The sequence below is a fragment of the Dermacentor variabilis genome, chromosome 3, assembly GCF_050947875.1.
Source record: "Dermacentor variabilis isolate Ectoservices chromosome 3, ASM5094787v1, whole genome shotgun sequence".
In the NCBI taxonomy this organism is placed as follows: Eukaryota; Metazoa; Arthropoda; class Arachnida; order Ixodida; family Ixodidae; genus Dermacentor; species Dermacentor variabilis.
In genome coordinates this window covers 22,883,510-22,900,193 of record NC_134570.1, presented here as the reverse complement: position 1 = coordinate 22,900,193, position 16,684 = coordinate 22,883,510, and the positions used below count along the sequence as shown (strand labels likewise).

The 16,684-nt window shown below is 42.0% G+C and overlaps 1 protein-coding gene across 2 annotated transcripts in view; it reads right to left on the bottom strand.

The window, feature by feature from the left end:
* LOC142575268 (HEAT repeat-containing protein 6) overlaps positions 1-16,684 on the bottom strand; it is a 74,633-nt gene that overhangs the window by 38,169 nt on the left and 19,780 nt on the right. For both annotated transcript variants that reach the window (XM_075684481.1, XM_075684483.1), the window contains 9 exons: positions 14,609-14,731; positions 11,821-11,911; positions 10,326-10,477; positions 9,557-9,679; positions 8,935-9,011; positions 6,108-6,237; positions 4,959-5,058; positions 979-1,276; positions 380-461 (listed from right to left, as the gene is read on the bottom strand). In XM_075684481.1, coding sequence (XP_075540596.1) covers positions 380-461; positions 979-1,276; positions 4,959-5,058; positions 6,108-6,237; positions 8,935-9,011; positions 9,557-9,679; positions 10,326-10,477; positions 11,821-11,911; positions 14,609-14,731 — 1,176 coding nt within the window. The remainder of the gene's footprint in view (positions 1-379; positions 462-978; positions 1,277-4,958; positions 5,059-6,107; positions 6,238-8,934; positions 9,012-9,556; positions 9,680-10,325; positions 10,478-11,820; positions 11,912-14,608; positions 14,732-16,684) is intronic.

Genomic DNA, 16,684 nt, shown 5'->3' with positions numbered 1-16,684 from the left:
TACACATTAGTGTAAGAGCAGGAACATTTGAGTCTTGCGAAATATTCTTGTGTGCGCGTTTTCAAAGCCTTGAACTATAAAAATGCATAAAATTTTCAATTCTTACAAGTTTATTTAATTTTTTATTGTTGTTATTCATGAATGAAGAGTACATATATGCCAATGCAAAATATTTTTTTTTTTCACTTTATGGTCATCCTAGAAAAATTACGGTAAATTTTTTGCGAAATAACTTCCTAAGAAGAATTGGAATCTGCAATAAAAAAAAAATTGACCCTGGGCGGTCACACCTGGCAAAAAAAATCGACCCTCTAAGAGTTAAGCAGAACTAGGTCCATCATCATAGAAATTTTGCAGAATAATTTAGTACTAGACTCACCTTCAATGTGTGCATTTTGATGGTTGAATTGGTGTCCTGAAGGCATGCTTCTACTGCCGATACCACACAATCTGATGACTTCCTGAAAAAGAAGACAAGCTAAATTACACAGTCAAGATACAAAGTTTTTCTAAGAGTGGCAAAGTTACAAGCGCGCAACCTTCTCTACTGTGGTTCATAAAGCTTCCTGCTTTTCAAAGTATACAGTATCGTTAAATAATCTTTGCGTGACAACAACCTCTGCTACTGCATTTTTACACCGAGACTGTACCTGTCATGACAGATGACATAACATGGAGTTTTACATACCAGTACAATTTGCGAAGAGCCATTTTTAAATCATCCTACAATGTGAAATCATACATTGAGAACGTCCTCCTGCCATTAGCCTAGGGACAGACATTCAAAATAATTGAGTGGTTAACATGCTTTTACATTATACAAAGCAAACTGTCACTTAAAAAAAAAGAGGGTAAAAAGAATACTCTACTCTTACTGGAATAAAGATCTTTTTACTACATACTCATAACGTATCAAGTGAACAGATGTTATTTGTGTTAGTCGTTTATATAAGCATAACCTGTATTGTAGCAACATACATGAGCTGTGCAAAGTATCCCTGGCACATGTTGGTCAGGACCTGGAGTGCTTCAACACGCACGGCTGTTGTAGCTATCCGAACAGACTCGGTCATGTCGGCCAGCAGCTTGTCAGCACAAGCTGCAGCAAGCCAGCAAGAGCCAGGAAAGTTGCTGCTGCTCTCTGTGCTCTCAGTGCCATTGCTTCTCAACCCAGGAGTGCTGCTCGGCTCCAGTGCTACAGCAACTTCCTTTGGCCACGGAGTTACATTCACTACTGCACCCAGCACAGTCAAGGCAGCGACCTGCACCTGGACACCTGTGGAATGCAAGCAGAATGAGGGCTCAACATTCCTTACATCATGCTGAAACCGAACATATGTGAACCTAAATTATTTTTAATAAACATTGTTAATACTACACTCACTGCTAGCTGAGCAGTTCAAGGCACCTCATAAACAAGAGCAGTGTGTAAAAAATTAGCATGAAGGCCAAATTCCTGCCACGGTGGATCAGTAGCTATGGCTTAAGAAGAACTTGTTGTTCGCCTAGTTGGTATTCGTTGTGAGAAATAATAGCAGTTTTTTTTTTTAAAGGATGTGCACAAATTACAGACACAAAAGAGAACAATCATGAAAGAATTACAGACATGAAAGTGAACAGCTGCCCATGTGGTCGTAATTGTTTTTGTGTGCTTCTTAGAGGCAAGCATGTCTCACAGTCACTATGACACTCTCCCCAGAACACGAGGTAACAGGTCTGGTTGTTGGCTGTGGCAGCTGCATTCTTATTAAAGAAGAATGCTAAAACGCCTGTGTACCAAGCTTTGAGTGTTCACTACAGGACCCTGGGTGGTTTGAACAAATTTGGTGACAACCACTGTGGCATGTCTCACAGCTAAATTGTGACTTCAGTTTATATAAGATCCCATCATAATTTATTTTATTGTATTATAGGGACCAAATATTATTGTCCAACACAGTGCAAGGTCCACAGATCTTTCAGAAGAAAGTCAGTGCTCTCTCTTCAGCAGTGGGGCTCGATTAATCCTCTGTCGCATAAGGACGTGTGGGACAAACGCAGCCTGTAATGATGGCATACACAACTGCAGACTGCAAGAGTAAAGGCGTTTTTATAGTCGCTCGATGCCGGGCGTGTCGGAGTGCGTTGGCCGTGTCCGGTTATGTTGGCTGCGCCAGTGCGTGGAACCATCGGTCGAACTATACAGTCGAACACGGATATATTGAACCCGCATATTTCGAATTATTGGCTATATCGAACACACAGATTACCCCGTTGAAAATACTATGTAAAAGTATAGGACAATTGTGTAGTATATCGAATTCCATTTTCGTCGCACATTCGATATATAGAACGCCGCGCCCCTGGAAGTTGCGCTTTTCCCAAAGACATTCGTGTCCGGTCCTCAGGACAAAACATTTCCGCAGAGACAGTCAGCAGGCTCCTCCTCTGCACATGCGCAGCCGTCGCCTAGCGACGGAGACGCAGAGCCTTTCCTCCGTTCTTGCGCCCCACCCGCGCTAGCTCTCTCGCTCCTCCTCTACCGCCGGCGTCTGCATTGGGCAAGGGCATAGGAGCTCAGCGAAGAGAGTGCGCGGCATGGAGACGCGGCGACGTTTCCAAGCCACGCTTCCTGGGAAAAGGGAGAGAGAGAGTGAGGGGTCGGCACGGTCGCTCATGGGCCAGGGGAGACAAGAGAGCCAGAGAGGGCTCAAAAAACGAACACAGCGCCTTCGACGGCATATTCCACCGATCTTTTTCCCCGCTCTCTTCTTTCTTTTCCCTTTGTCGTTCCTTTGTAGCCCCGTTGACTGCCGCTCGAACAGGCTTCGCTGAGACTGCTCCATCTGCGCATCGCGTATTTTGTTGTGCGTACCTCTGTTTCAACGTGCCGTGTGTAGCGTGTGTGATTGCGGTCATCTGGTGAGCTATGGCATCTGCGGACATAAAAAGAGGAAGAATCTGGACTTTGCAAGAAAGCTTGAAGTAATCTGGCGTGTTGAGAATGGAGAAAAGAAGTCCTCCGTGGCAGACGCATTTGACATTCCGCAGAGTACTTTAAGTACGTTGTTAAAAAAACAAGCAGGACATCAAGCTTAAAGCAGGTGAGAAAAGTCGCTCGGGAGCGTGTTGTGTGCGCCCTGCTGCTTTTGACAAAGTGGAGAAGGCACTCTATACATGGTTTCTTGAAATCCGAGCGAAAAATATTCCCGTGGATGGCCCGATGTTAATCGAAAAGGCCAAATGGTTTGCTATGGCTCTTGGCGAAGAGAACTTTTGCGGTGGCACTGGATGGCTGCAACGGTTTAAAAACCGCCACGGTATTGTAGGAAAGGCCATTTCAGGCGAAAGTGGGGCTGTCAGCAGCCAGGAGATGCAGCATTGGCTTTCTGAGGAGTGGCCGAAGATCACTGAGAAATTTTTGCCTGCAGAAATCTTCAATGCAGACGAAACTGGTCTCTTTTGGCAAATGTTGCCGAATAAGACACTTGCTCCTCGTGGAACCTCATGCCATGGCGGTAAAATGAGCAAAATGCGTGCGTCGGTGCTGCTTGCAGCCAACATGGACGGCTCGTGCAAGCTACGGCCATTCGTGATTGGGAAGAGCAAGTCACTGCGCTGCTTCAAGAACTGTAAACAGCTTCCCGTCTGCTACAGCTGTAATAGGAAGGCCTAGATGACACGTCAACTTTTTGCTGAATGGCTGCAGGCTTGGGACGCTGAGTTGGACAAGTCGGGCCGCCGAGTTTGCCTTCTGGTAGACAACTGTTCAGCCCATCAAACGACTTGCAAGCTGCAGCACATCGAATTGAAGTTTCTCCCGCCGAACACCACAGCGAGACTGCAGCCCCTCGACCAGGGTATCATAAAGGCATTCAAGGTAGGCTATCACCAGCCCTCATTCACCAGCTCCTCATATTCACCAGCTCCTCATAAACCTCCGCATGGGAACCGATCTCAATATTGACCTGCTCGGCGCGATCCAGATGATTGCCCGCGTTTGGGGCGATGTGAAGCAGGCCACAGTAGCCAACTGTTTCGGCAAAGCAGGCCTTGAAGTGGCCGGAGATGAATGTCCGGAAGCTTTAGATGACGATGAGTGCTTGGAGGACGCGTTCCAGGACTTGTCCAATTTTCCCGGTGCCGTCCCCTCCGAAGTTACTGTTGATGACTTCATTAATGCTGAAAGCGAAGTTCAAGCGGTAGCCGACCTCGCTGATGAGGATATTGCGGCCGGAATATGTAGGCTGGCGTTCAAGACGGCGATTCCAGCGACGACGAAGGCAACTGTGTTTTCGAAGAAACGCGTCCGTGCACAGCCACTGAACTGGCGCCAGCGTTTAGCCTGATTCGGCGCTGTTGCGGCGAAATGGAAGGCACTGGGCTCTCGCACCTGGACAGTCTCGAGAAGATTGAGACTAGTGTTTTAAACTTCTTTCTCAGAGGAAAAAGCAGCCCAAAATTAGTGATTTTTTTTCCGTGAAATAAAGCGCTTTCATATTGTGTGCACATACTATGTGATTCGCGGCTGTTCCAATCGGTAAGCCACAATTTTTTATGATCGTGAGTGCTTTTTTGGCCTATATCTGTATATCGAATTTTCGCTATATCTAACTATTTTCCGATCCCCGTCGAATTCGATATATCCAGGTTCGACTGTAGGCGCTGTCGCTCTCGCTAACGTGAAGTAACATGTGCGCATGCTCACGCTAAGTCAGACTATGTTTAGCCCTTAAGGTGTGCCACAATATAGTATTATAGATTATATGTAACGACGTTAAGAAGATGCAGTGCTTCTATGGTTTTCACATTCTTCAAACTTTTGCACTTGATAGCACAATCAGAAAAAAAAAATCTTTATTTGCATCAATCAATGCACTAGGCATAGCCTCAGTTTAAAGAACTGCACCTCAAATGGCACTGGAATACATGCTTATGGACAGCCCCAAAAGCCAGACAATGGATTCAGCACAACAAACCTTTGTTGTCCATAAAGGCAGCCACGTCATTAATGACGCGACTAAGAAGTCCTTGTTGTAAACGATGATATGGAGATCCTGTGACTACAGCTGCTAGGCACTGTTTCAGCAATAGGGATTGGGGGAAGTTGTGAGAGAAAAAGAGGGAAGGACAAGTTTGAGGTCAACAAACTATTCTGTTCACTTTATGGTACACTCTCATACACACAAAAGGCTTTAGTGAATGCTACGTTACTTGACTTGTGCAAGTTCTTCATAACAGATGATGTAAATAAAAAATATGCTAAAAGCAACTAAGTATGACATCAAATGATATGTACACCCACTCAAACTTCATGCAGTTGATTCACAAAACCAGAACATAGTAGCTGAGTGCTGCAAATGACATAATTTGGCCAGCAACTCATAATATCCCAGTCAGACGAGGAATTTTCGATTGCAAGCTAGCCCAATCCAGATCGAATTTCTCAATCCTGATTGGCCACCCTCTACATCTTGTGCAAAGGCACTATTTGGGATTGAGAAATTATATCCTGATCAGGGGGGGCTCAATCATGATTGAAAGTGTCCCCTGTGACATCAGTACAGTACAGTGGCTTGGCGCTCTTTGGCCATACCTGGCCCTTGCGCCAATAAAAACCAAACATTCATTCATTCATTCATCAGTACAAGACTGCACGGGGTGTTGATATCCTCTGAAGGTGTGGTGAAATGTAATGCCATGCTGTATTGAAGAGAGTTCTTTCATGGAGTGCAGTATTTGTTTTGATTTCCTATTTTGTTTGTTTCTTTGTTTCTTTGTTCAAAACATGTACAATCCTTTCTTCAAAGTGTGTTGTAAGGTTACTTAGAAGAAATGGTTCAGACTGCGCAGGTCACATTTACATGATTTCCTAATAAATCAAGCCATTTACCAAGGATATCTTGACAAGACTGAAATTAGTTTCATTCAACTTCAACTCTATTATGGAGGTACTTCTTGGAAAATAGAAAAATTGCCTGCTTCTAGAAATTCTTCATGTAAAATGTAGTCCACTTATCATCAAAATACATAGTCAAGATCAGGCAGCCAACAACATTTATGGAACTAGTCACACACGCTTGCTTAGGTATGCAAAATGTACTGAGCACTCAGCAGGGTATACAGACCTTGAGAAGCTGGATAATCTGAGCTGGATTGTTCTCTGCAATAATGGCTAGATGAAGGCACCGATGCACTTCTCCTAGGATAGCAGCCACAGTTTCGGACAAAGTCGTGAATGCTGTTCTCTTTGAGCCGCTACGATAAATCAGAAGAAAATAAATATTAGCATCATCAACACAGACACTGGAGTCATTTCCCATGCGAAGTAAAAAAAAAAAAATTTAACCAGGCAGTTAGGTAAGTAGTGGCAAAATTTGCAGGTTAATTTTTTGCGTCAACTGTCCATGATGGTACTGCCCCTGAATATGTTTCTTATGAGTTATCATTTATTTTATATACAACTCCTAAACAGGCTGCTAATGTGGGTTTCTATTTATGTAATGCATGTCTTAAGAAAATTAAATGGCATTCAAATCATATGAAAAGTAGCCAACATTTAAAAGTAAAGTGCAGAAAAAAAAGGTCAGTGCAATATCAAAATGAAGTCTATTTATTTACTGGTTATTCAAAGGTGCAGATGTTTCTACATCTAGAGGATGTATAGCGGATGAATGAATAGATGCAAAACATTAATGAAGGTCCTGAGGTACGCGACTCAGCGCGCTACGGGCCGCTCCCACATTGGGACAGTCAGGACAATACAGAAATAAAGCCACCAAGTTCGACAATGACCTAAATCAACAAAGTCCAGTACATCAAAGTTGTCATTGCCTATAAGGGGAGACACGCGTCTTAGAGACCGAAAAATCGGGGAAAAATAACTGTTTTGAAGAGTTATTTATGGATTTTGCAGTATCTGATGCATTATCTCAGAAATTTTCACCCATCTTGGACCAATATTATGGTCGTAATGGCGCTTTATATCACATCGGCAAGCTGTATTTTTATTGATGAACGCACAAAAATAGGTCTTTTTCCGTGACGCGCAGTTGCCGTTCTAATTTTCCGATCGCAGCCATCTTAGTCTTGTTTGAAACAGGCACACTTCTCATTTAGTTTTTGGGCCACCGCTACTCCATGCGATGAATGGTTATGAAGAAAAAGCCCACAAAAGAAAGTCCCGCTGCGCAATTCCGTTCGTCGACTGAGGCACGTGACCGCAAGCACACCATGCCATTGGCAGATTTTCGCCGCCGTCTGCTCGGACGTGCGAAACTCGGCATGAAACAATGTCAAATTCAGCTTGCTACAAGCCATAAACTCAGCGACTAGAAGAAGAAATGAGGGGCATTAAATTTTCAAAGTGCGCATTTAAAAAGATGCCAGCAATAGCTTGCTACCCATGACAAGTGCCGCCGAAGCCTCCCCCCACGACAGCGGAATAGGCTTAGCAGATGAAAGCGGTTCGGGCAGCGACCGGTGTTCATGCAGCATTCCAGCAAGACTACTGCAACCCGATGATTTGGAGAAAGTGAAGAAGGCTCAAGAAAAACTGCAAGACTTTTTGTTTCCGCATCAGCTACCAAGCGAAAATGGGATTTTCTCACTCACCCTGATAGAGCCGCGGCTGGCATGGATGCGATAGAGACACACTTCATTATTGTAAGCTGTGATTCTATGAATGCTCTGCTGTCTTGTGGGAAAAGGTGAACGTGACTGCAGTCTTTCCACAGAGATAGTCATCTCGTGTGCAATCTGCGGCGATGTCGCGTCGGCGCAGAGTTCGCTATGCGTGCATGGCGGCCAAACGTGCACTCTGTTGCTCGTGAATAATCTTTTTTTGCACGAAATTCAGAGCACTGGTAATTGGCAAATGGCATTAAATGATATTTTTTACGATTAAAGATATTCATCTTGCGCGCAATCTGCGGTAATGCAGCATCGACAGGACGTGCAACCCATTCCTTGTGAACGATCTCGCTATGCTCGAAATGCGGAGCACCGGCATCTGCAAACGACACAATATATATATTTTTTTCAATAAGAAGCGTTTCAGGCTGCATGTTTCAGGCTGCAGTATACATGCTGGGCATGTGCCAGGGCCTGTTACAGCTTGTAGCCTGTTACAACTTGTAACATGTAAACACTTGATATATTTGCTAATAAATCCAGTTGTTCGTTTTTCTCAAGACAAACTTTTCACTCAGCATACTTGTTTGTGGCAACAATATCTCAAGATCTAGGACAGTTACAACTGTAACTTTCCTTGCCCTATGAAGCTAAATGCATAAAGCTTGAAGTGCTGAAATAAGATTACTGCAGGGCTTACTAGTCAATTCCGTATATAAATATGTAAATAGCTTCTACTGTATAACACTGAGTAACGTTTACTTTCTCTAATTTTTCTCAAAACATGATTTTTAGTCACCTTGCTTGTTTGCTGCATAAGTATCTTTGGACCTACAAAAGCTACAGCTATTATTTTTTGTAGCACAAGGCTAAATGTGTTGGGAAGGCAATGCGGAGAGCACATTTTTTATTTCCACCTTCAAAATCTTTTTATTTACATCTACATTTGCTCTTATTATTGACACTGTGGACACAGAACTTCAGTGGGCTGTAAAATGACAAATAATTGTCCAATTTCGAATCTGTTTCTAGTATTGCAATCCTTATGCACGGTAGTATCGAACTATATGTTGTTTGCAACTTTCCCTTTAGCAGGTAAATTTTAATTGTTTCAGCAAATAATAGAAGGTAATTATTAGTTATCTCGGCAACTACTATGTATATGCAATATATAATTGGATATTTAAAGTAAGCAGTAAACACTAAATGTGCATGTGCAGTTTTATCAGATTTGATCAAGAAACAACAAGGTTATCTCAATAACCCACGTCCCCCCATTGAGGCAATTCAAAATACCCAAAGGAGAAACATGTCCTACATTACCTATAGGCTGCAAGCCCTAGGAACGGCTTGTACTTCGTCACAAAGCCAGTCAACAAATCGAGCGCTGCTACCCGAACCTACAAAAAAAAAAAAAAAAAAAAAGTCAGCTGCACATTAAGCCCAGTCAAATATCTGTGCTGTGATGAATCGCTGAAAATTTTAAATCTCTACTTGCTAGCAAGGAGCTCCAGAGGAGATGTAATCTCTGCTATATAATACTGATTACATAGAGCGTAACGTGCAAGGACAATGGCAAGATGCAAATGATACACACATGGCACTAACTCAACTACTAACAAGGAAGGGTAAAAAGCACTGCATGTGTCACCTGTGTCTTGCTGGTATCCTTGTCTATTATGGGCTACGGAATTTGTACTAATGGCACACCAGCAGGCCAAAATAGCAACCTTTATATAAAGTACTCACGGACAGTGTCAGAATGCAAATCGAGTTTGCAAAGGACAATATGTAATTCTATGTGATACCACTTCAGTAAATGAACACAAAATGAAGACTATGAAGACTCCTTGCAATTATCTAGACTATTAATAAAGTGTTTTCAAGCCATAACTTAGACTAATTGTGAGAATGTCAAGCACTGGAAGTGTACACATAACTGCACCTGTGGGTTTGGGTCCTTGAGAATGGTCAAAAGAACTGTCTGTGTCTGAGGTGCACCAATGGTAACCGGTATATCAGGAAGGAAGTGAAGCCAGTAGCCAAACATCTCTCGGCTATCAACGACCTGAAATGCCAAATATAGCATTGTGCCAGAAGAGACTTCACCCATTTACCCAGACGGCATGATGTACTGTAGCTTAAACATGACTTGGTGAACGTGTTGGACAATACAAATATGTGATCAACCATGTTATCAGTAATTTGGTGGTGTGTGCGATGCCTGCTACAAACTGTACATGAAGGCTACTGCAGAATTTGCCTAGCAAGGGAGCGTAACAAAGCAAACAACTTTCCTCCCAACTTTTCTTCTTCAGACGTATGTGTATAAATAAGAAGCAGATCACACACACAATTTATTTAGATTGGAATACTATGAGCAAACAATTTGAAGGAATAAAAATTAAATTCTGCCTATCGCTTTAGGCACTTCAGAATAAGGAGTTAATTAACAGAGATGAAGATGTTAATTATCCAGCTTTCCAAGAAAAATTATTTACTAAATAAGTCTACTACATTAAGGTTCCCTCAAATTTCTTTTTTGGGGGCCCCAGCATCAATACAAGATAATGTACAACCTGCTGGACAATCTTCCTGTCAAAAAGGACAGCTAATAAAAACTCATCAACACATAAGTTAAGAAAATATGTTACTAAAGAAATAGAGGTGGAGGGAGACGACGGAGAAAGAAAAGTTATGGACACAATTCTCACCTTTGTAATGTAAGCGAGAGTGAAGTAGACATTGCGACGGACACTTGCTTGCAAATGCCGTTGCCTCATCACCTGACTTCCTTCAGAATCAGAAAACTCAGACTCTGAACTTGATGTCTTTTTCCAAAACTGAAGAGGAGTCTTCATGCCCTCTGCAGAAATTACAGCAATATAGGATGCAGGTATGGAAAATTAAGAATCCCTCTTAACACACACAAAAAAGAAGAGTAACATTGCAAATGCCAGAAATACTGCCACATTCTGAGTCAAATGGCAAATAAAGAGATAGCCATCCTCGCTGCCATGACAACAGATCAGCACATTACAGCAGTCTTACATTCTGCCTCATGAGATGCCACTCGCCCATATTTCCACCTGTGTGTCTTTGGGTCTTTTTTTTTTCATTTCTTTTTATGTGGCTCCCAGTTGCCCACTTACTCTGAAGCCAATGCATTTTCTTTTTCTAAATTTTCCTTTCTCCAGATGCACAGCCCACAAGTCTCACTACAGAGTAGTTCTACCACTTTGCTGGAGTATTAAAATGGGGTCCTAACTAGCAACATAAATGTCACTATCATGTGACACTGTGTTCAATCAGAAAGTGCTGGAGCATTCTTCAGTTGTCTGACACTTCTTTGCAAGATGATGCACAACATGAGGAAGCCTATATTGCTGCAGAAACCTTTATGCTAGCATACAAGAGAAAACAGCTGCATTATGCATCAATCTACATGGTTAACTGAACCAATTGCCACAAGATGTTGCCACTACTGTTGTCCTACATGGCTCTCTTTAGGTATTCTGGTAAAATTGCACTATTAATATGTATAGACTAAGGCAGGGCTGCACAATATACAACCCAAAGGTTGCATGTGGCCTGTGATCAGACTTTTAGCAAGCCACAGCCATGTTTAGACTTCTATAATATGCTGGTGCTGCAACCAGAGCACGGCCATATGACGAGGAAAACAATTTCGTCACCAAACATAATGCACAACGTGAATTGTTGGCAGCATCAGAAACATTAAAACAAAAGGAGTGTGGAAGCAAGGATCTCTAGTTGGGAGGAGATATAAAAGATGCACAATCACCGAACGTATTCGTTAAGTTACTAACATCAAGACCACATTATTGGCACAGACTTTTCTGAAATAATTCCTAACATGCGCTTTTCCAATATGTTTTGACTGAATGACAATAACCAGACTGCCTTTTTGCAAACAAAAGACACACCGTTTCCTGCTAAAGTGCAGCCTGTGTGGCTCCCATAAAAGTTGGTATTGGTCCTTGCTGGTTTGGAGTTGTGCAGCCCTGCATTAACTGACTGATGCATTTTTTATATTTTGCAGGGGTCATACCTGAATAAGTTGGAAAATGCATACAGCATCAATAATTGATTAGCACAAATATGGATCCATGACTTTATCAGTTTCTATAGCTCCAATGTACGATGGCCTGTCAAACACATGGCCATGATATCGGCAGTTTAACATACCTTCTTCAGACTGCTCTGGAGTGTCCTCCTTCAGACATCCATTCCCTTTCTTGACCTTCTTCTTACGATTCCTTCGCCTCGGTGTTGCTAGCTTCAAGTGGAGTAACAACAGATGACCAGGAATGAAAGTGTGAACAAAGCAAGCTCCCAGCAAATCCATCAGAAATCGCATATAAACAAAATATTCTTGCATAAAAGGAATCACCCTTAATTTAAGTGTTTTTTACCGCTCCATGAGTGATGCTGAAAGTGAATGCAGATGAAGACATACTTATACACGAACACAGAGACATGAAATTAACAAGATTCATCTTCAGAATATTCAGCATGATGTAAGAAAGAAATAAAGAAAGGAGGCTTCTCAAGGCCGTTGTTTTTTGTCCTGCTGGGTCTTCTAGAGATGAGTAGGTGCCAATTCACCTAACACTTAGCTTAGTGAATGTTCAATTAATTTCGAATGAGTCGACACGCTTCTGTGCTTTAGTTCAAAGACTAGTCAGTGAAATTCAGTGGTTTTTTGATGAGAAAGAAAAAGATATGTTGAACTTATGTGTGCTCCAATGCCTCATGCCAAGCAATTTTTGCTTTTTTCTTATTTGCTTCTGTTTTGCCTGTAGCTGCACAATGAAAATGAGAAGTGGGGACCATATGCAGAGGGGTTCAGGGATACATGGTGCAGGCTTTTGCAGTTCTTGCACTGCGGCAACTACCACCACTGTGGTGGATCAAATGGGCAAGCTCACTAACAATAAAGCGAGGTCATATCTACTTCGTCATTTCTTTTTTTGCTAATTATTTGTAGAAGCTCTGTACCTGCATAATATTATAAGTAAGGTATCATTCTATTTGTGCTTGAATGCGAAATGCATTTCCTGCGTATAGACACGTCACCATATGGATCCAGTTACATCCTTGCTATTTAGACAGCTTCTCGAAAGCTTGTGTACTGGACGCAACTACGGCGTTGAGAAAGATGTGCAGTTATACAGATTGTTTCAGTATGCACAAAATTAGTGAACCAGATATTTACTAGAAGAACAAACCAAAACTAAGCAGTAAGCTTAAAGCAAAAAATTTTCCATTAAAAGAGTTGGTTAAAGTTCAACTAGAAAAATATATCCAGCGAAAAACGCCCAATTTTGGGGCGGAAATAAAAACCGAGAAGAGTGTGCCCAATTTTTAGAAAAAAAAAAACCAAGAATGCTGAAACCTAATCACACCCTCTTATGTTATTAGCAGACATCAAACAAGGGATGTCTCAAAGTGGAGCCAATATTTTGAGAACGGGACTTGTCTGTTAGTACCCTTGTTGAAACGTTGGTTCTACTTCGAAGCATCTCTTCTTTAACTACTGTTTCACAATTCAAGTATCTCTCTTGGCATGAACCTCTGTCTTGTGTTGATTTATGCCCCCTTATGCCCCCCACAGCATCGGGAACGTTATTATTTGATCAGCTAACAAAAGAAAAAGAACTCTTCACAGATTTATGCCAATCTGACAACTGATAACTCAAAGACAGCGAAGCTGTATAAGCAAGTTGTCACATCCTTTGGAAGTACTAGGGGTCTGTTTGCTGGCTTATAGCCATGCTCGAACGCAGCAGTTGCTGCGCTCGAGCACGACTGTGGCTGACTGTTCTTAGTGACAGTTCCCATGCAGGCTGCATCGCAGCATGACGGTGTCTGCTTTTACCGCCACAGCTGTACAAACTCATGGTTGACCTCCAATGTGGAGGTAACATGAGAAATAAAATTGTGTATTACTGGCCAAAAAAAGAGCGCATATCAGTTATAGATTCAAATGAGATATATGAAAGGTAACTTTAATTTTATAATCATTAATTGTTCCCTTTGAAAGCAAATTCGGGGCTCCGCCACACGTTGTGTTGCATCTACATTTGATATCAGCCACACCGGCAACGCCCCTGCATGGGAACTGTTGTGGAACTCCCCTTTACAGCTTCGTTGTAATGAACAACGAAGCAGCAGTAAAGCTACAGTCACACATTGCCATTATGTAAAGGAGTCGAGCACAGAAACGTTGGTAGGAATAATTTAACGATTCTATTTCAATTTTTTTTCACACTTCATAAGCAAGCATCTTTTGGAGCACAGATAAATGAAACGAAAGATTTGTTAAGAAAATAACATGCACAAGTCATCAATGATGATTATCTAAGTAAGTGAATAGGCTAGCCTGCCATCGATAAGCATTCATCACATTTGTTTGCTGTAGACAATGTTCTCTTTCTTCAGCATTCTGTGCAGTGTTGTGTAGGAAAAAACGGCACGTTTCAACAAAAGACACAATGAACTACAGTGACGATAATGCTCAGCAAGGCCAGGTGGCACAGAAACGCAACACAGCACTACCACTAACCACAGCATGCATCTAAACCTTTGGACAGTACAAAGCACACGAGACACATTTGCCCTCAAGGAGCTAAGTACAGTTGGCGTTTGGCAAGAAATGTGCCCTGCAACCCTCTTGCTTTCTCACCGCTTCCCTCTCCCACCTCCAACTCTGGTGCCCACTTTTCTGAGTGTGACAGTGCATAGGGACAATCAGCGAGCACTCTCTCCTCTTCCGACCTCTAGCGCTCACATGTGCTGACCTTTCCCTCTGCCAAAGATGACGGGGCACCGGCACTCTACCATGCAAAACGGTAGCCAAAGAAAGCTATTTACTCTAAATCATCAAGTTCCAACGTATCACTGCGGCCCCTATTTGGCAGCTTTATTTATAATGATGTCTAGCTTACATTTTGAAGGAGCTTTGTAGACTTACCTTTGATGGACTCTGAGATTCATCACTGGTTGCAACTGATGGCAAATGTGTGCACAATGGGCTTGGATTAAGGATGAGGTACTGCCTGTTTTTTTGTCCAGGGAAACCGAAAAAGGAGAGGCTCTAGCAAAAAAAAAAAAGAAGAAAAGAAAGGGAAGGAAAGAACAGATTAGTTTATTTATCGGAGAGAGCAGAATAAAAAAAATTAAAATAGTGGATATGCACTGTGAGTATTTACTCAAATTTAAAAAATACATGGCTATGCAGTCCAATTCACTTATATTTATAATCAGGAAAACCCCAAGAATCTGGTTGCTATGACTGGTCATCCTTATTTCAAGACTGATTTAGCTGAAAAGCACTGCCCAGCGTTAAGGAATATCTCTACCATTATGAGTAATGTGAGGGGGAACACACGAGCTCAGCATGAATGGCCTCAAAGAAAACTTTGCGGTCATATGCAGGCAAAAGGGCAGCACAACTAGGTTAACTGGTGGCCTTCACACTGCACCTACGTTTCTACAATGTGGGGTATCCCACCGCATCTGGAACTTCATATATATTCAGGTATCACAATGACTGGAAATACACTTGAGTGTAGCAGTGAATACCACTACTGTGATAATGGCCAATTCCTATGACAAGGTGAGTGCTATATACAAGGGGGCAAGAGGAGGTTTGACTGGAGCGGCTTTATCACTATCAGCACAGACCTGCCAATATTATAATTTGAAAAACACTTCACTGCAAGCCTAAAAATAATAAAATGTGGAGGATAACACTAACTCGGCTCTATATGATCGTAGCAACAATCCCTGCTCTAAACAAGCAGAGATGACTATGAAGTTTAAAAATGAAATATTCATGGAACGGCTGTCAATGATTCAGTTGCCCTTATAGCGAAAGAACTGGTGCCCCAGACGTGAAGGAGAGACGTTTATTTTGCCAACATGGAGGCAAACTTCCCGATCCTCGCACGCATGTGAGCCCTTGTGCCTCGATTTAGCCTTAGCTGTCTCTTCCCCCAGTGACGCTGGCATGGTCTTTGTTGCTATGTTGCATTTTTTTTTCCTCTAGAGCCCTTATACATTGGTTTTGCCTGTTTATGCCACTACCATGTGGGCTTGTCTGTATAATTGACAGGTCTGAAAAAATGGGCCATAAGATATCACCCATCGACTGCTTTGGTTATCGTTTAAAATTAGTTTTGCCTTAACAATCAGCACATAAAAATCAGAAAATATTTTTGGCAATAGGACAATTGTAGACAAGTGCTAAAAATCAAGCATTTTATAATACAATCATAAAAGTTGGCAGGCATGAGTGCAGAAGCTGTAGAACGTGCCTTTGTACTCGCACGTAAAAGTCCAGAGCACAGGTGCTCTCCTCCTTTCCAACACACCTTCCTTCCCCTCATTTAACATTTAACAATAATTAATACTTGTAAATGTAAATAATACAAGGAGTAATTAATAGTGAATAAAAGTACCAACTAATACGATCAATATAGCAACAGTAGATAAAGTGATGTGGATCAACTTCGTTAAAGGGACACTAAAGCGAAACAATAAATAAGTTTAGGCTAATGAAGCATTGCTTGAGAACCCTGCAGGCAGTCATTTCAAAAAAATAGTTTGATTATTAGATGAGAAAATGAAGGTCCAAGTATCCGTATTTGAATTTCGCGCCCAGCGCCGGTACGTCAACGTGACGTCACGGATTCCAAAGTATGTTTTCGCATTTGGGCCGCGTTGGCTGAATAAAGGTTCCCAAAACTTGCCATATTTAATAGTTGGTTCCTTTAGAACACAATGCAGTAAATCTGTACCGCTATATATAATTAGTAGGTCCTAGAAGATGCCATAAAAATCCAAGATGTCACAGCCCCCAGGTGCGGTAACTTAAGTAGGCGTTGCCACCAGTATTTCGTTCTTGCGCTTTTTCTGGCTTACCAAACGTCTTATTGTTGTAAGAGTGGTGTTTTTGGTATTGTAGAACGGTAATTTACTTATGCAGAAGAAATCATTTTTCACTTTGGTGTCCCTTTAAACAACGCTGATGCAATAACCTGCCAAA